General features: G+C 38.2%; 1 protein-coding gene across 2 annotated transcripts in view; it reads left to right on the forward strand.

The window, feature by feature from the left end:
- Window positions 1-16948, forward strand: part of LOC135470529 (cortactin-binding protein 2-like) — a 37557-nt gene extending 20609 nt beyond the window's left edge. For both annotated transcript variants that reach the window (XM_064749531.1, XM_064749532.1), the window contains exons 7-22: window positions 1509-1709; window positions 2300-2399; window positions 3519-3669; window positions 4446-4649; window positions 4959-5076; window positions 5471-5785; window positions 6500-6595; window positions 8500-8576; window positions 8930-9016; window positions 9500-9599; window positions 9749-9922; window positions 10083-10158; window positions 10579-10875; window positions 11201-11370; window positions 12402-12579; window positions 12951-16948. In XM_064749531.1, coding sequence (XP_064605601.1) covers window positions 1509-1709; window positions 2300-2399; window positions 3519-3669; window positions 4446-4649; window positions 4959-5076; window positions 5471-5785; window positions 6500-6595; window positions 8500-8576; window positions 8930-9016; window positions 9500-9599; window positions 9749-9922; window positions 10083-10158; window positions 10579-10875; window positions 11201-11370; window positions 12402-12579; window positions 12951-14295 — 3689 coding nt within the window. In that variant the 3' untranslated portion in view covers window positions 14296-16948. The remainder of the gene's footprint in view (window positions 1-1508; window positions 1710-2299; window positions 2400-3518; window positions 3670-4445; window positions 4650-4958; window positions 5077-5470; window positions 5786-6499; window positions 6596-8499; window positions 8577-8929; window positions 9017-9499; window positions 9600-9748; window positions 9923-10082; window positions 10159-10578; window positions 10876-11200; window positions 11371-12401; window positions 12580-12950) is intronic.
- Window positions 16949-19759: the final 2811 nt, after the last annotated feature.

The following is a 19759-nucleotide window of genomic DNA, read 5'->3' on the forward strand; positions in this document are numbered from 1 at the left end:
GTATCTATTCCTATTCACGAAATAATCAGTGCTTACTCTCTCAGCTAGTCCTTGTTTTTTTTTTTTTGATATACATATATAAAGGTCATGCGCATGTACTTGTTTTAACCACCTGATGAGGCACATGTACATTTCTTGCTACTCATCATTCACGATGGCATGTATCTGCACGCTCTCTGCACACCAATCTCCATCGCATTGCGTTGGAACATGTATCAGCAGGCATGGTAGAAGCAGACTTTTGCAAATATTCTATCTTTTGCTTCAAGTTTTGTTGAAGGCGAATTGTGCAAAAAGTTCTCATGGTTCTTTTTTATGTTAATTTTGTGGCTTTACAGGGACCAAAGGCTCAACATTGATTTGAAATTTCCATTTTTTCCCTTCGTTCAAGAAAGAAACAGCATCATCAGGTACATGCGCATGTGTTTGGGGAGGAGAAACAGGGTGGGAAGTGCGCATTTTGTCTCAAATTTTATTCCCTCAGTGCGTGTATTGGTACATGTAGCTACATCTTGTGCAATAAATAGATAATACAAGAAAGAAACAACAGTTTTATTACTGCCTTTGGTGGCCCTTACAGGTGTGGATACATGTAGTCAGCAGCCTGTTTTCACACAGGTGGATTTATGATCCATATTTTGGACATGTGCAAGAAACTCAAGGCAGCTCATTTTCACATTTTTGACAGGATTTACAGTTTATTCATTTTGGGCTAAATACATGTACATGTGTGTGTACGTATCAGTATTTATTACTAACATACATGTATTAATTAGGTGTTGATAGACTTCAATATAGTAAGATTATTCATTTTCTCTATGTACACATGTATGTGTTGTTCCTCATAAATCTATGTAACATGTCCTGTTTACACACAAAATAGACAATCACATTGTCATGCCTTGTGTGGTCTACATTGTCTCATCAACACTTTTCATTAATTTTTAATGAGTTGTGTTGATTTACAGTTTTGTCATTTAATGGATTTTCCATGTCATACATTTTTGCATCACTCCATTGTTTGTTTTTTATCTCATATATATATATATATATAGTTTCCAGTCTTTATCTACTGTCGTAATTTCTACATGTAAATGCTATACACTATGGGAATAATTAACACCACCATGCCATGTTGTGACTGAGTGCTGGGTGTGATCTGTCATCTGTGTGAAGAGTTGATTGGGTAGATAAAATAAGACCCCATCTTAAATGCATCAGACATTTTCCCTTTATGAAATTTAGTCAAGTCCTGACTTACAGGTAAATGTATATCAGGGAATGAAACATGTGAGTAGTTTATGGTATATATCTTACATTTAGTCAATAATTTCAATTTAATGTTAATCTGGAAGTAGATACTAAAATGTGTATTAAGTAAAGAAAACATTAGTATGTAAATATAATATCGGATTAAATTAAACAAACATCATGTATGCCAGAGTGCACCTTTATGTACATGAGCAACTTTCTGTAAGAAATGTCCTTTTTCTGTTTCTTCTTAACAGGTGAAAGTAGTGCATATTCTGTAAATTTGTGTAGTTCATATCCTCCGTCTGTTCATTCCTCGCCACTACATCAGTATGCTGCTACAGGAAATGTTACTCAGCTTTCTGCACTCATCTCCACCTCATCATCCCATGATGTTAACCAACCTCTGCTGGACGGAACCTCAGCACTGCATGCTGCTGTTCAGGGTGGACATGAAGGTAAGGCAACTCCAGTTCAGAAGTGTTAATATAACTCGGTACAAATGAGGCTGAGGTGTTTAGTGCACCAGAATGACCCAGGAACCTCTCACCAGTGCTGTTGCTTTGAGTTCAGGTCCAGCTCATGCTGGCTTCCTCTGCCAGCAACACGGTTGTCCAGTTTCCTCCCATCTTAATGCTGGTTGTTCTTGAGCATGGCGTAAAAAAAACAATTAAAAAAATAAGTAAAGAATCAAAAGTATAAATTTCATGGATCATGGTGCTTTTGGATTACGGTGTATGTTAATAATTATCCAAAGGAGGTACTGCAGTCCTAATAGGAATATGAACATAAAGAACATTTAATCATTTTGAAAACTTTCTGTGACTTTACAGGAATCTGCTTGGATTACCTTAGGTTTATGAGAGTCAAGACGAGATTTGGATTCTCATAGAAAGTACAGCCCTAAATGAATAGAAATGTTTGTATCATAAAGTTGATAAAATTGCATAATTATTTAAGGTGTGCTGTGAGCAAGAATTATTTTTATTAAATTGGGTGTGCTAAGTACCTTAAAAATGATTCAACCTTTGACATCTTTCTTTTGTAGAGTGTGTAAGGATATTACTAGAATCGGAAGGAAACCCAAACTCTCTAAGAGAGGATCTCATCACACCTATTCACATTGCTGCAGGAGAGGGTCATTACAGGTAAAGACGTAGACGTTTTCAATTGTTTGTGTAGTATTAATGTTAGTTGTTGCAGTCGTGCCTGTCTTACTGAAAACAATTGAGAACAAATTCATGGTTGTTTACCAAATGTGTTGAAAGTTGATTATTACCTAAGACCAGAGTAATTTTTTTGTCTGTGTGATAAACCTTTCTTAGGCCACAGGTCATGCAGTATTTTTCTGTGGTAGTCTTGATTTCCATCTGTGGATGGATGTTGTAGCTTATTCATCTGTTTTACTTTGTGGCTATTCTCAAAAACTAATTAAGATAGACAGTTCAAATATGGTACACTGTAACATTGTTTTTTCCCCTGTTGAACAGTTTTTTTGGGGTTTCTAGTAATCAGGTCACAACCACTCAAACAGAATACGGTAAATGACCTGAAGTTTTGACCTGGGATTCCGAAAGTGTATCCCAGGATTCATTACGTTGGTTGTGGTTGTTACTAACTGAGCGCCGCGCGAGGGCATCAAGGGTCGTGATAGTTTAAGAATGTAATAAACAAGCTCATGCTTCACTGAGCAGTTAGTCTATGCTCCTACCACCAATAGTTCATGTTTTCCTCGGTTTTACTCATAATAATTTTAGTACATGTACTTTGCAACAGGTTGATTGTTTTATTATTGTTATCTTGTGATAAATGGGAATTTGGGAGGAAACTATTTCGGATACCTGCACACCTCACTGTCAGTGACTTGACCCCATGTGGCGAGGATTAGCAACCAGAAATGCTAAGTTCCATAAGGGGTAATGAAACAGGGGGGTGGTGGGGTGGCTAATCACTCTCTTCTGTCATCTTGCCACCAGCTCAGATCGTGCAAAAATAAATGAAAGTAATTCCTTACAACAACAAAGAAAAGGTTGGGTTCTAGTTTTATCCACAAACAATCTGAATTATTACTCAAATTATCATCCAAGATGAATCTGCCTTTATGCTGTTTATGTTTGTTTATGACACTGTCATACATGTACAGACAGTAAGCTACTGCAGATCAAGACAAAATTTACAGGTGTAATTCATAATTTTTTGTTCATTTTAGTTGTACATGTAGCATTGTTACTGTATTTCAAAAAGAAGTGGTGTGTGTATATTTACAGCTGCTTGAAATTGCTGATTGAGCACAATGGTGATGTACACAGGACTGACCAGGCTAAATGGACTCCACTTCATTGGGCTGCTACTAATGGATATGAAGATTGCTGTAGGCTTCTGCTGGACTCAGGAGCCAAAATTGACCAAACAACAGATGTAAGATATTTTATCTGTCTACTTAAATCAGTGCATTGTTAAAACTTGTACACGTTGGAGTTTAGGCATTATCTGATAGATGGTGTAAATGATCAATCCCAAGATGAAATAGTGTCCCTAGATCATCTGTGATTCTCGATTGCCATTGGCTGATTAGACGGGTAGAGGTGTTGACATACACTTGTCAAGGCTGCAGGCCAAGCCCAATATGGGTATGTGATATTTATACCCTGCACTGTAATTCAGCTGCATAGGCTCATGTCATTTTTCTCTGTGAAGCTGAATTTACGCCTTGCACATCAAAATTACGGCGCAGGCTACATTCCGTGGCGAATCATTGTGATGTCCCTGTATGATTTTTCTCAGCTCAGTTTACATATATGGGAGACTGACTTTCCATTTGATAAATATTGTAGGGACAAGATCGGTATCTTCGCGTCAGAAAGGATATATGGCTGTTTAAACCCTTTTCAACATGTGGATAACGTATATTAGTTTGTTCATGATAGTATATATTCTAAGGATGTAAGAATTCACTATGATCATCTTCAAAGAAAACATTAACAATGTTAAGTAGAAAATACTTTTATTAAAACAGATGATATGATACAAATTCAGTGCAAGATTTTTTCATTTGTGCAGGCTGATTGAAAAATGAATGTCCGTTGACATTTTGATCTAGTTCCTGGCATTTTAATTTGTGCTAAAATACTAGTAACATGAAGCTCAGCTCAGCTTGGAATAAGTTGCTTTGTACTCATTAAATGTATTTACAGGAGAACTGGACTCCATTACACACAGCAGTGAATTCAGGCCGTGTGAACACGCTAAAACTGCTGCTAAAATATGTGGGGACGGGACCATCTATAAAAGACCACAGTGCTGATAAGGAGTTTTCTGAGTCATCTTACAACCTGGCCAATCTGGTAGACAAAGATGGTTGGACTATCGCTCATCTGGCTGCACTGAGACACAAAGAGGTAATAATCCCCCATCATGTGTCTCAGGATGGTTAACAATGATCAGAAGTTGAAGTTGTAAAGATTGTCTGAAGGTGAACAAGTTAAAAGTGTTAAGATTCCAAGAACTGGTTCATGCTGTGGATCATTTTGAAATGTGGAGGCAAAGCGAATAATAATCAATTGCCAGCATGTAACATTCCTCAAGATAATAGCCTTTGAAGTGGTACAGTGTATTTTAAATTAGGTGTATTTCTTTGTTTATTTAAACAAAACTGAAACTTAGTATCTGCATTTGTCTTAAAAATTGCTTCTCTTGTGGCATTCTAGGATTGCCTTCAAGTGATATTGGAGAGATGCCCTATAGATCTTGACATGGGAGATAACTGGGGTAGAACAGTATATGATGTCGCCTCTGCTGCATGCAAAGAATTTCTGGCACAAATAGGTATATTTTGTATAATGTAGTAATCAGAATACGCATAATCACACTGACCAATTTGTGCTTCGCTTTATTATCCCATACCCTTTAATGTACACTTTTACATGTGTGTAGGTATGTTTTAAAACAGAGGCTTTACATTATATAAAAGTTAGGTTTTGTTTATGGTATCCTTCTAAATTTTTAGCATTTTTTTACCATACTGTTCAGTCGGATATTTCAGTTATCCATTTCAGATGTTGCATTATTATTGTTTAGTGATATCTCCTGAACGATTGAAGGTTTGGCATAGTGAAGGTGTGTGGTTAGGACTGCTTAAGTAGACTGTCTTCATTCACTGGTGATGGTTTGAGAGATTTGTTTTTGTAACAGGACAACAGTGTGATGTTTTATTCCCCAGCCACCCCTAATTCAAGGAGTTGTACAGTGTCCATCAGCATGATGCCTTTGCCAGGCACAGAAGACACATCCATCCAGGTGGCCAGGAAAGAAACTGAGGTTATTGTTGGCACCTTCCACATCAGGCCAAGTACCACCTGGCAGCACTTGGAGGATTGTGTTAGAAGTTTGTTGTCGAACTACTTTAAGAAGCTAGAACTTGGCCTGAAGACGAGGAAGACATCTCGTTTGGAGCCAGATGCCAACTATATTGACTGTCCACCCCAGCCATTCACATTAGGCTTGTCACCGGGCTCTGTCAAGCAATTCAGTATAGGTAAGGCATAGAGCAGCACTTTTTCTGTTAATGAATGTTTGACTTGAGAGTAGTATGCCATTGATAGAAGAAACCAGAATGCTCATTGATTCACATAAATGCGGTTTATGTTTGAGAACACGCTAGATTTGCTTTCAAATTTCATTGATTTCAATCCACGTACATACCTTGTTCGATAAAATGCTGTTGAGTTCAGTTTGGTTATGCGGTATGTCAATGGGAATGCAGTTCCATTCCTCTATATTCATGATTATGACTGCCTGTGAGTGCAAGACACAGATTCCCCAAGTTATACAAAAAGTGTGATGTGATGTCATCAGGAAGGAATTCTTGCCAAACACCTGTCATGGGATTGTGTTGAACTAAATCGAATCTGTCCACGTCAATCCACATCGGAAGACAGTGTTGGGACCGAAAATCTTTTCCAGGTGATTGCAAATTCAATGAAAATAGGTACTTAAGGCTTGCCCATGGTTTGGATCACAAAGCATAGGCAGTCAGTTCAGAACAATTTCTTGAGTTTAATGTTTTGAGATTTCCTCAACTCAGTATTGGCCAAAGGATGTGGGTCAAATACCTGACCCAAAGGCCAATGCTTGGAACCCAAAGCACTTAGTTACAAAGTATACCACATATTATGATAACACATTTTGTGCATATTTGACAAAGTTTTAGATTGGGTTGCACAGTAATGGTTAGCAATGTTTGTTACAGGCCTGTACTGCTGGACTGCTGGGGCTGTGTTTGATCTGATGCCATATGAAATAATGTGCAATAATAACTCCTACCAAATACAAGTTCATCTTGGTGGTAAGTTAAACCAGAAATGTATGACAGTTCTATTCAAAACAATTTTGGAAGATATACTAGTGTCAGAATCTCAGCCCAGTTATTGGGTGATACTAAGGAAGGAATTTGTTGTTTGTTAATACAGTAAATGACCTAAAGGTTAGAACGTGAGTTACCGTCATTCACTTTCGCACGATCTGAGGTAGCAGCAAGATGACAGAAGAGAGTGATTAACCATGGCATGGCACGTGCAGCTCTGGTTGCTAATCTTTGCCACATGGGTCAAGTCACTGACAGTGAGGTGTGCAGGTCTCCCAACTAGTAGGCCTACAGGGGCCGTACATGGGAAGGTCTGCCAGCATCCTGCAGATGGACGTGGGTTTCCTCCGGGCTGTCAGGTTTCCTCCCACAATAATGCTGGGCACTGTTGTATAAGTGAAATATTCTTGAATACGCCGTAAAACACCAGTCAAATAAATAAATAGTATCCTTACATGTACATCTCTAAATATACCCATGAATGAAATCGAAGAAAGTATCAAGATGAGCGATGTCCATTACAAACCTTTAATTTCTAAACACTGTTTAAAAGCATGACCGTGCAAAACAAAGACTGTACATGCACAATCTACACTGCAGATAAACCAGTTATTCGGGAATGGCCTACATGGAAGTCAGCTCACACTGTTACCTGGTGAACGGTAATCTGCTGAGAGCCGTCATTATGCAATGAATATGTGTACAAATGTATTTTAGCTAAAAAGGATTTTCACTAATAAATATCTGTCATCAGCTTCCCATGTCCATGTAATTACAATTTAGCATGTCAGTCTGCGGCGAGCGTTTCGTTTTGTTACAATCAGAACTGCCCTATTGCAGAAGAGTTACCTTTCCTGCTTTTTGAAATCTGGAATCCCCAATTAAACACAGAAAACATAATATCCCCCATTAAACACAGAAAACGGTTTCTGAAAACTATCATGATTAACTTTGAATCTGGTTCAGTAGCATTGTGTGGGAGTCTGGCATATAGAGAGACCGGATTTGTTTGAGTTCGCACAACACTGTCACTAGCTTTATATGTTTTGTGATTTCCTGAATACAGTTTTGCCCAGTCGTGATGTAAATGTCATGAGTGACTGATAAGATTATTGTTATGCCCTTCACCAGCAAAAATCACATGATCGCTTGGTAGACGCTTGGAAATTTTGAGTTCTGTGATTGTGGCTTGTGTCTACATGTAGGTAGAAGCCATCTATACGACTAAAATTTCATCTGAGTGGATTCAATTAAGTGATAAGTAAATTAAGTATTCATTTCCCAAAATATGGGCAGAAGTTGACAGTCTTTCAAATTACACCAGAATGAACAAGAAATGTTGAGCTGCAGCAGTGCAAACGCATGTGTGTAGGTGTCACTTTAATCACAGTTTGACATCTTCATCTTGTCAGTTAGGCCTAGTTTACAAAGTATGTATTGATTTGTGGTTTGCTAAATTTTGCTACAGCTTTGTATAAGCCCTGCAGTCCACATGCATAAAGGTACTGGGTACTTTTTGTAAATCAACAAATTCAAAATGCTGTTTTATCCTAATAAATCTATATTTAAGGCCACATGCAACGGTTAAACCCTCATCATCTTAAAACCAGGGATACATGTAAATGATAAGGATTGAGATCCTCCGGATTGTTTCCCTCCATTCCAAAAAATGTTTTGAGTGACATTACCTTAGAACATATGCCAGATTACACATTCAGTCAGGCAAGAAATTAACACAGATTTGGTTTTTGAAGACTCTTCAGTTTTAAGGAGTAAATGGTATTAGTTATTGTAAATCCTTTTGAACCTGGGTGTTAGCTCTACTTTATAAGGTAGCATTCATGTGGTTTTACTGTTTCTGCGTGATGTCTTATGGAAATATGAAGATGGAGATGGTGCCCATGATCATGTCAGCTTTGAAACTCTTGTCCCAGTGGCCATGGTACAGAATTACTTACGATTGGTAAATATGCATTATGTTTTTGTGTGTTCCCTATATATTTAAGTATTTGATAAGAATGTTATTAAACAATGGTTACAAGATTGTGTATATATGACCATGCAATAAGTGGCTTATACAGTTTCTTCACACAGTTAGTCGCAGAATTTATAAATCAGATGTATTTGAATGATTTTGTGAAGTTACAGTACTGTAATTGTTCAACCTTCTCACATGTTTGTAAGGTGTTTATTTAAGCACATTCGGAAGGCATTATTTTGTGTAGACTGATATAATTGTTCTTTTTCTGAAGTCCTGAAATTGGCCCAACGAACCAATGTTGTTTTGTCTCTAAAATCAATTTTAAAATTTCACAGATCGAGCAGTATAGAAGTGTTGTGTTCTATGGCCCTGTTAGTAGTGGAAAGTCTCTCCTGGCTGACAGACTGGCTAACTGTGTCAAGGTAATGAATACTTGTGAAGTGCATAAATTTTCCATTTAAAATAGCAATATTTTAGTATTACTGAATTCTGTGATCTATGGTTTGTCTTTCTTCCCGGCATCTTTTTCTTACGATTATCTGCACTATTGTAATGAAACTTAAAGGATACATGAAAAGGTTCTATGAACCGTAGAGTATGCTTTCAAGGAAATTGATCTGATATGTCAAGACAGTGAGAAAAAAACTTCCATTTTTGAGGCATATTTAAAATTTTTTAGTAACTCCTTACCTTATGCTTATGTTGACGTCACCACAGCTAAACAGATACTCATTTTCCAGACTGTGTGCTGGGATCTTAGGAAAGATGTAGTTTAAAGCCCTTTTTAAGCCCAAAGAGAAAGCTGAGAAGCGTTTTTGGTAATTTCATATGTATCCTTTATAAAAACTGAAAGTGAGTTACGTTTCATATTTCACCAAACCAACTGTCCTGTGCATTTGTTCCAGAGAAAAGAAGTTGCTCAAGGTCACATGCCAGAAGTGATACAGGTTACATGTACAGAAAGTTTCACTCCAAAGGACCTGGTAACTGTTCTCGTTGAAAAAGGTAAGGCATTTAGCAGAAACAATGAACTTGAGATTTACCTTTATTGTTATGTGTCGCTTTTGCAAACAAAAGCTCTGATTAACGTTCACATGCCACTGACTAATGTCTTGGATATAAATAATAAATTTTGGTTGCCCTCTGTCTTACAGGCTGTATAGTTAATGGCAAATCCTCATCAGCTGATATGAACGTCAAATCTGGGGAAGTCAGGGCACCAATCCTAGTGTTGAATGAACTTGATAAGGTGAACATCTCGGAGGTGTTTGGGGATCTGCTTGACTGTCTGGAGCATAGAGGGGAAAACTTTGCCTTTAAGTTGAAAGGTATGGCTTAAGTTTTGGGGTTTTGGGGGGTTTTTTGTAACTCCAGTCACAAAATAAATATTTGTTGGTGTTCTTCAGAAAACCTTCTTAAGTGAGTTCATATACTTTTTCTCCACTTCTGTATATACTTGTGGCTTATTTTTGTACACATATATTTCAGGATACGAGGACCCAGAGGCAGGCTTGTTCCACTTTGTTGATAACTTTTACCTAATAGCTACCATGGATAGAACAAGGTAATGAGTGAAATTTTCGATTAATAACATACTGTAAATCCTGGCTTCATGATTTATAGATTAAGTGGTTGAAAGGATCAGCTAAAATGGTTGTTTTACATACATGTGTATTTTTACAGTTATATTTGTTGGCAAAAAAAATGTACTATAATTCAAACAGCTGGGAGCATAAGTTTTATTTTGCATTTGAATTGGTCATATGTACATTAGGAATATCCATGTAGTATAGTAAAGGTACTCATAATAAAGTGAGACTGTTGAGTGGTATATCAAAAAGCACATACCAATGCATCACACAGTTGACAACATGAGAAAAGTTTTATGCTGTGTTCATTTATACTTATTTGTCTGAGATATTAGTGTTAATAATGTAGCCTCTATCTTTATAAAATGTATTTGCTTGTGTCATATGTTATCCAGATCTACAGGCCTCGAGCTCTCTGTACAGCAGCGATTTCGCTGGGTGCATTTCCGTGTGGACACGGAGCCTATCCAGCATCTCTTAGCGAGACACCTCCAAAGGCGCCTCATTCATACCTACAAGGGGAGCCAACCCCTGCTGGATGACCCTGTGTACAAGGCTGTGGAATGGGTGGTGTGCGTCTGGCAGAGGCTGAATGATGGCCTCTCCAAACTGGGTCTTCCAGAAGTGGCATTTGGCCCTGGTCTATTTTTCAACTGTCCCATGTTACCCAACAGACCTTATGACACATTGAAGTAAGTACTGGTGAAACAGAACAAACTGATGGAATACTTACTTGTACATCTAGATGAATGACCAGCACCTATGACTATCTTGATAAAAATTCAGTTAACTGAAATCAAACTATGAATAACAATCAATCAATCTATGTATTCAATGACACAAGTATGTCAGTTGGGGATAGGAAACCACTATGATAAGCAGCCTGTTGTCTCACTTCAGTCAGCAGTTTGCCGTTAACAGTAATTTAGCAGATACCTGAATGATGGAATCCTGTATGTATTTGTGTGTAAATGGTGATTTTGGTGATTGAATGTGTATCATGTTGTCTGATCACAGCTGGCTACGAGATGTTTGGAACACAAGGATTGCTCCAGTAGTGACCGATGCTGTGGTCAAGGGGACAGGTGCCGAGGCTTCTCATGGTGGTCAGCAGAAGGTGGCTAACACTGCCCTCTATGTCCTTATGCAGAGATCTGTAGTCTCTGGCTGTCCAATTACAGGATCAGGTATGTCAGATTCACATACACCCACAAAAGCATGAAATAAGACAATATGAAATTTTCTCAATGTTCCAATCCACAAATATCATTTGAATATGTGTTTACTTATAATTTTGGTGGTCAGTATCACTGAAGATCACAGTTGCCTGTTACAACTGAGAGTATTTCCTTGCCTTGCTTTTCTGGAGAGAGTATAATTTTACCTGTAGTTTTGGATTCTATGAACACTAGGAACCTTGGTATCAAGGAGGCAAGTGATTGCTGGGCCATTTAGGTGCTAAGAGTGATTTCTGGGCCATCTAGGTGCTAAGAGTGATTGCTGGGCCGGTTTGGTGCTAAGAGTGATTGCTGGGCCAGTAAGGTGCTCTTCCATGACATTCATTCCATCACACTAGTCATCAATTTCTTGTCAAAGCACAGAACTTCATTGTGGACACTAAAGTTTCCCCCACTGATGAAGATGCTGTGAGCATGTTTGAAATATTCTTGATTATCAGTCTATCATATATTATATTGAACCACAAAGCTCTGGTACATGTAATTTGAAGATTAGAACTTTCCATCAGTTATATGTAGTTTCATCAGCTGTGAAGAAGGTGTTCTTGTCTGATGTCGTGAGTTTAAGATGTTAACTCTTAAAATGTTATGGTAGGCCTTCACATTGCAAGAACAACATTGATTTCAAAATTTACTGTGTTCGTGATGAATCTACAGTCTGACGTGTGTACTTCTTTTTTGAAGTTGTGTAAGTCATTTTTGGACATATCATTTTAAATCAAGACCTCGAACAAAGAAAAAAGATCCCATAGTAAGTGTGCATGAAAGGCTGTCCACTTGGAGAAGAATTTTTTTTACTAAAATTACTAACACATTAAGATGGAATGCTGCAGAATGTGCATTTTTTAAATATATATTTAGTGCAAAACATGTGCCAAAGTATTATTTCTTAAAGAACGTTTGAAAAGGAAAATTTTGCATGTTATTGACTGAATAATTCACAGGCGTGTTACATTTGTTTGTCTACATTTGTATTTCAGAGCGAGAGAAATACCTGTCCACATTCCAGGGGAGTAATGAACTAGATATTCCTATCCGAACTCGGTCACATTCCAACCTAGACTCGTTCCTTTCTCCCAATGCACCTCTGTCTCCAACTGTCCAGCTCAAATGTATTCTTGGTATGCCTTCAGCAGAGGAAGGAAAAAAGCGACATAGGTGAGACAGGATTAATATTGATGCCAGAATAGCACAATTGGGTGTAAACATCTCGTTATTATTTCTCCCTGAACTTTAGGCTGTCTTATCTGCAGGAATTCTGCAGAACTAACGGGCTCAAAATTTTTGGGTTTGAGAAACTGTTTTCCCTAGTCTTGTCCTGAACTGATAAACATCAGTGTGTATCCGGTTGTTAGCTTGAGTTTGACATAGTAGAAAACTATTTACCATACAGGCCTTGTTTTTGTACATAATTACAATGCTATATTTGAAGATACATGTATTGTTGCATTTGTACATCATCACATTGTTTGGTAACATACTTTTAACACGTACAGTTTCTCTATTGTGTCTACTTCTGTTTTCTACAGTTCATTACAAGCTGGTTCTCAGCAGCATGATGCATGTTCCCCAGAGCAGTCAAACTGGGAGCTGCCCCATAAAACCCCCAGTTCACGATTAACTAGTGGTAAATCGGTCTCAGACACAGATTTGACAGCCTCCTTACCAAAGGTTCGAAGACTTGAGATTAGGACCCCAAACCTGCTGAGTCCAGGTTCTGTGGTATCCAGGAGTCGCAGCAGTTCCGGAAGCACTATACCTCGATACAGCTCTTTACCAGTGAAACTGCCAAGTGGCTCTGGCGGCAAGACGCCATCTCCAGGAGAGGGATCATCAAGTTTAAACAGAGGTAGCTTCAAGTTTCCATCAACATCAACTCCAACAGCTTTCTCGTTTTCAAACATTTCCACTTCTCCTACATTCACCACCAAGCTTCCTCGAGCTGTTACAGTGTTCAAAACCACGCTGTCTAGTGTTGGTCAGAATGGTGGCAAGGCACCAGGATGCCAGCCCAGCCAGTTCTCTGGCAAAGATATTTTTGCTAAAGGACATTCTTCAGGATCAAGAAATAAGGATGACCTTCTTGGTGTTGCAAAAGCCTCCCCAAGATTAAGCAGTCCAAGGCGCTATAGTCCGAAAAACAGCTCAAATAGTCCAATTATTGCAGCACAGATACCTTTAAAAGTAGGACATGATGCTGAAAAGGAAACAAATGCTGAAACAGGTGCTGAAAGAATGGATAGTTCAACAGAACCTCCCAATCCGAAAAGTCCCAAAAGGGATAATTCATTTGCAATGCCTTTACATGTAGAAACCTGCTCCCTCCCAATGTGTGAACCAAGAACTAGCCCCTTCAGAATTATTGAACCCAGCCCTACTGTTATTCCCAAGGATTGGTCACAGCCTGACAATGATCTTAAAACATTGGACAGAGGCGAATGGTCACACTATCAGACATCGACAAATATACTCAATGGTCCTGTAGCTGTGTTAAGATCCAGTCCGAGTCCTGTTGTGTCACCAGGACCACATAGTGCTAGAGTCTTTCTTTTAAGTGGTCACAAAACTGTTGCTGATAATACTAACTTACCACAGAGTCAACATTCACCAGACGAGAAGGATGCTCGGGTCGAGTCCACACAAGCTGATCTGGCTGACGTCGGAAATGGTTCTGTAAAGGGTCACAGAACTGCATATTTACGTTCAGATGTTATAGCTGTTGATAGGGCTACAGGGGAGACAAATTCAGCCAGTCTAATTAAAACAGATCCTGGAACAGACTTGGAATTTTCACCGGGGAGATCTGAGGGCAAGTCAGCAATGGAGGCATTAGCTAAGGTTCTTCAAGGTGAAGAACGGGTTTCACTGTGTTAGCAGTAATACAGTGAAAGTCTACTACTGGTAGTGACCATATAGAACTTCTATGTCTTCTGATACATCGGTCATTATCTAAAATCTAAACTCCTAATACACTTTTGAACAACTGGGCCCTCACCACTGTCTTATAGTGTTGCCAATACATGTAGTGACTGTTATGTCACCCGTCCAAATGATAGCCAATGAACAATATTATATGACTAAATCTTCATGCATTCTTGCACCATTGTTCCACATTGTATTCTTGCAACTGTTGTATTTTACAGATCTATGCCTTGTTACCTTCCCTCTTTCATGTGATACACTGTGAATTGAGACAAGTGTGTAAATGGTATGCAATGTAAATAAAAGTATTACACACATTGTGCTCTACTTTTGGTATGACAGTCTTGTGGTCTCGCTTCGTGCTGAAGTCTGAAGATTAAAGGACTGTTACATGAACATGTAGTGTATGGAAATCTCTGATGGTGGATCACATCTTTAGACAGATTATATGAAAATGTGTCTCTTGCCAGTTCATTAAGTTTTTTTTTTATTTTGTCAAAGTTGACCATATTGCATGTGTGTCTGGAAGCTGTTCTAGTAAAGAAGTGAAGGGATGAAACTTAGGTGTGGTAATATTCCTCAGTGATTACTGGTGTGTGAATTAGAACATGTTTGTGATAATCATTTAACAAATGCTGTTATGTAGATTTCAAGTAAGATAACAGGGAATTTATAATCTTGCTCTTAAGCACTTTTCAGTTATTGAGGAATTTATCCTGTGTGCATTTATAAAATGGTGAAATCACTCGTCATTCTCATATATCACTGATGATCCATGCATAAGTGTGTTATGTCTTTAGTATCCATGTACATGTAAGGGATGTACTGCTATGAAGTTGTACAAAGTATTCATGAAATGTCATTGCCTACCAAGTGCTCTGTACCTATATCCAAGAGGATAATAAATTTAATTGGATACACCATTATGTCATACCACATTTGTACAGGGGTATTCTCTACTACATGGACAGTACACTGGATGTACTTTTCCTTTGAAGGAATTCTGTCTCATCTATACATGTGTATGTACTTGTAAGGATGTAGAGGATAATGCGTAAGTTTCACTGGTCTCCACTTTGCATATTTTGCAATTTCCAAACGCATGGGTGCTAATTGCTATTAATCTTGGATTTATGCATATGAGATGCATAAGAAGGTTCTTTTATTCTTGGTGTTTTTTTTCTTGTAGTGAAATGGAGATATTGTAAGTTTGCTTGAAAGTGTTTGTGATAATGATATAAGGATAACATATCTTTGGGTTATTTATTTATGTATTCATATTGCAGCACAAATTAAGAGCCATTTTTATACAAAATATTGTGTAATTTGTGGGTTGTTTTTAATACATCAGCTTTAGTTGTATAAGTATGAATGTACATGAAAGTTTTTCTTTAATGCTTTTAGACAAGGCATGGGATTTAGGTTGTAGTGCTTTTTTGTTATTGGTCCATTTTAAAGTTTTTGTTCTGTTTTTGTGATATATGTGTATATAACAAGATACGTGTAATCGAGAAATTGACCATTGTATGCAATGTGTGTTTTTGTTTGCTTCTTGCTACATGAAAAGCTGTGGATGTGTGAGGTGCATTATTATATTAAATAATTATGAAGATAATCTAAGCCCAGAAGTGTAATAGATAAGCAATACTGTTTAGAATACGTATTAGAACAATTTGTGAAAACATACTTTTCCCTAACCCCTTGCATCAGAATAGATGATTATTCCCAATTGTTTACAACATACCTCAGCCAAGGCATATACCACCCATTTATTGAAATTTCTCATATTTGTAACTCATGATTTACTTCCCACTTCAATAATGTGTCCAATTTTTAAAATTTTTTTCAGCAGATACAATTTTCATATCAGATGGGTGGTAATATTTTACTGTTGCTCTCATCATCAGTCTACATGAACATATAATTTAATGTAGACCAAAGCTACGTGTACAATTCCAAAAAGTAGAGATCGCTGATTGTTAGTTTCTGTGTTTCAATTTCTTAAATAAACAATCAGAAATGTACTGTTTTGTAAGGAACAATAATGCAGGTCTGGTTAAGTTTTTTTAAAACAATTGCTTTTTTATTATAGATTTTCAACAGTGAAGTCTTGAACTGTTGTCATAGTAGATTAAGGTGAATTGATTTGTAGAAGTGATAAATTAGGAAAATCTTATTAGACTAATCCACTCGATGGACGGATAAAAATTTCCAGCAGGTTCGTGTCTGTTGAAGGATTTATCTCAAAATATCTCTTTGTATGTGAAAACTTATACTGCACATTAACGCGTATTTTCCTGCGGAATGGGTACTCGGGTCCAAGCTGCTGTGGCCATTGTTCTCTTGCGCGACACAGGTAATACATCAGTTTGTTTGCAAAAGGTCAGCGGAACGTCAGGCAAGAACAATAGAGTACAAATCTTTTTCGGGCAGGAAAGATTCCCAGTTTTGTTGAGGTGTGTGGATAAAGACCTGATAATGGAATCAACTATACACTGTATTTGTATGATGTGTCCGATATAGTAAGACATTTAGTACATGCTTTGTGTTCAGATTCTTAATTTTTGATGTGTCTCAAAAGGATTGATTATACATTACTTGTAAAGGAAAAGTTGTTATCGTGATTTATTCTGTTTCGGTGTCAAAATGTGACCTTGGGCCGAGTCTGCACACGGCCAGATTACAAACTATCTGTGACCGAAAAATATTGGAATCGCGAGCAGATGCCACAAAGAATGGACGCAGATATGAGGGGTCTGAAGAACAAAATCTTGTGCAGCGTGCAAGGTCCGATCTTCTATACCTCAGACCTGTAGTAGTGCAATGGGGTAATTCTTAATGAGTAACGCAGTTGCTTGAGTTCGGAGACAAACGGCCCCAAATGTATCGGATTGACGGTAAGGAACATTTACTGCTGTTCACATGCCCATTAAATCTTCTCTCGCATAAATCGAAGTCGGCGGCATGTTCCTACAAATTAACTAACCTCTTAGGTTGGCCTAACCATAAATTGTCCGTAGCAGTAACACAAATTGACAATTTCAGGGTCTGCTGTACTGGAGCTACCATCACGATAACTCACAAACTGGTATGAGCTCGGAAAATGTGATTATTTTTTATTAACAGACGTGAATGCCGTAGACTCATTTGGTTCGGCGAGCTTCATAATAGAGAGCGTACGGTTGATGTCTATTTATGCGAGGGAAGATTTCGCACGTGTGTGAACGGTTTAGTCTCGTTTCGCCTACTTCTTGAATTTTAATTAGAAAATGTAAGTAGGCGAAAGGAGACTCTGTCTGCATTTCTTAATCCGTGAACAATAGGGGGGTTATGGATTACCGCGCAGGGAACTTAACATGGGGCGCCCCCATGGTAAGTTAGATAAATTTAAAGTTGTGGTAAGATTAACACAAGAATATAACGTACACTGGTAAACTTTTTATTTGTTTAAAATTTTTAAATAACATATTACAAGTAACATACAATACACGTACACATCAAACAGATACTAACCAAGGTGCACGACTCTGGAAGCACGGTTAGCAAGCTCCACAGCATCAATTTACCAGCTGTCATACCCCTCATCTTCACTTGTCCTAAAAAAACTCATCCAAGTTTCTGTACTTTCTTCTCTTCGGTTGCTGCCTCCATCACCTTAGTGCTTGGTGCTTCAGACACAGCGTTAGCCCAAACGTCAACGTCATAAGTTATATCTACACAAACTGACGTGTCAAGGCACAGGTCATCGCATTCAGGTAATACTAGAGGTAAGGTGACTGCTCGGCGAACAACGGCTTTAATGTCCGGGTCATCACGGTATGGTTGCTGCAATCCATGCATGCTTCTACGCATTTCCCCAAATGGCTTGTGAAAAATGGAAAAAAACAACCTTTGACTTGGGAATCAGGGAAGACAGCGCCGGCGGCATTGTGAAACGGTTTCTCAAAGTCAGCCTGAATTGTGGGTAGACGGAATTCTAAACCAAAATTCGTGGCAATTTGTTTCAGTAATCTCAGCAGAAGTTCATACGTTGATAGCTGTTCAAGGGATGGCATGTCCGACGTGGAAACCGTGGAGGGTGTAGACCTGGTCAAACATGGCCGGAGCGATGTAATATGTTCCATCACACAAGACAGTGGGTGACTGGCAGATTTCGGTCAGGTTTTTTTTAGTGGAAAACAAAAGTATTTTGTCATCTATCATCTGCTTGAGGACTGTATGGTATGGTCTTTTCCCGGTAGACTCTAGATCGAATGATGTAGTTTGATGGAAATATGCAGGCTTCTGTTAGATCTATTTCATTTATCTTCGTTTCTTTCTTTCTGTTTACTCTTTACTTAAATCCATTCCACATGAGCGTCACTCCGCCTCTCTTAGATGTAACGTACTTCAGTCTTGTCTGTTCAGCTGCCATGGTAGAGAATGTTGCACTTCACCATGCTCGAATTATTTATAAGCCACTAAGCCAGAAATTGAGAACTTCACAAAATGACGCTACGTCATGGAATATACTTTTTCTCGTACAGTTATGTATTAAATAGCTATGCTTCGTTATATGCATATAACGATATTCCCAAAACATATTTGCTTAAGCAAAACAACTTAAGGAGTTTCACTACATACAACGATTAGGCTACCATTGGTGAGATGCTTCGTTGTCCACTGAGTTGCTAGACTTTCATTGTTAAGATCTCTGTGAAATTTGGCGAAATCATATATCGGCACTGTATAGGTATTCCAATTGGTACAATTTGTTTACCACTTTCTGGCTGACCTAAATACTGTATGCATAAATTATCGAAGATTTATCTTCACCAGGAAACTACCATACGTGGGAAGGTCTGCCATCAAACTGCGGATGGTCGGAGGTTTCCACCAGGCTCTGCCCGATTTTGCCCCCCTCCATTTATCTTCATGAAATGTAAAACAATGCAAAGAATGGTAAAAGGAGAGGAAGCGCTTGATGCCGTAAGCTGAGGCAAGGTACCGGTACTCAAAAGCTGTGAACTCGAGGACAACTGTCAACGAGAGCATCGCATACCTCGGTATCATGTTTTCACGAAATTATAAACCTAAAAACTTAACTTACTGCTTTGTATAGCACCAAAGAGTTGTCTCGCGTGTCTACAACTGATGCACCTTCGATTTTTCCTAGATCTAGTCCACTCTACATACACCATCGATAACTGGTCTTACTTTGATCCTTTGATTCAACATAACGTCTACCATCACACGAAAAACCCATAACAGAACCAAAATCAAGCCCTTTGAAACATCCTAGACACTGTTATGTTGCATTCTCCAAGTTCCATGGTGGTTAGTAAGACTAGAAAATAAGTTTTGAGGCGAATTTTTCACATTAAATGCCTGTATTTGAATATTTCATTCAGTACGAATTCGAAATCACCGTTCCTCC

Source organism: Liolophura sinensis, chromosome 7 (assembly GCF_032854445.1).
Source record: "Liolophura sinensis isolate JHLJ2023 chromosome 7, CUHK_Ljap_v2, whole genome shotgun sequence".
Lineage (NCBI taxonomy): Eukaryota > Metazoa > Mollusca > Polyplacophora > Chitonida > Chitonidae > Liolophura > Liolophura sinensis.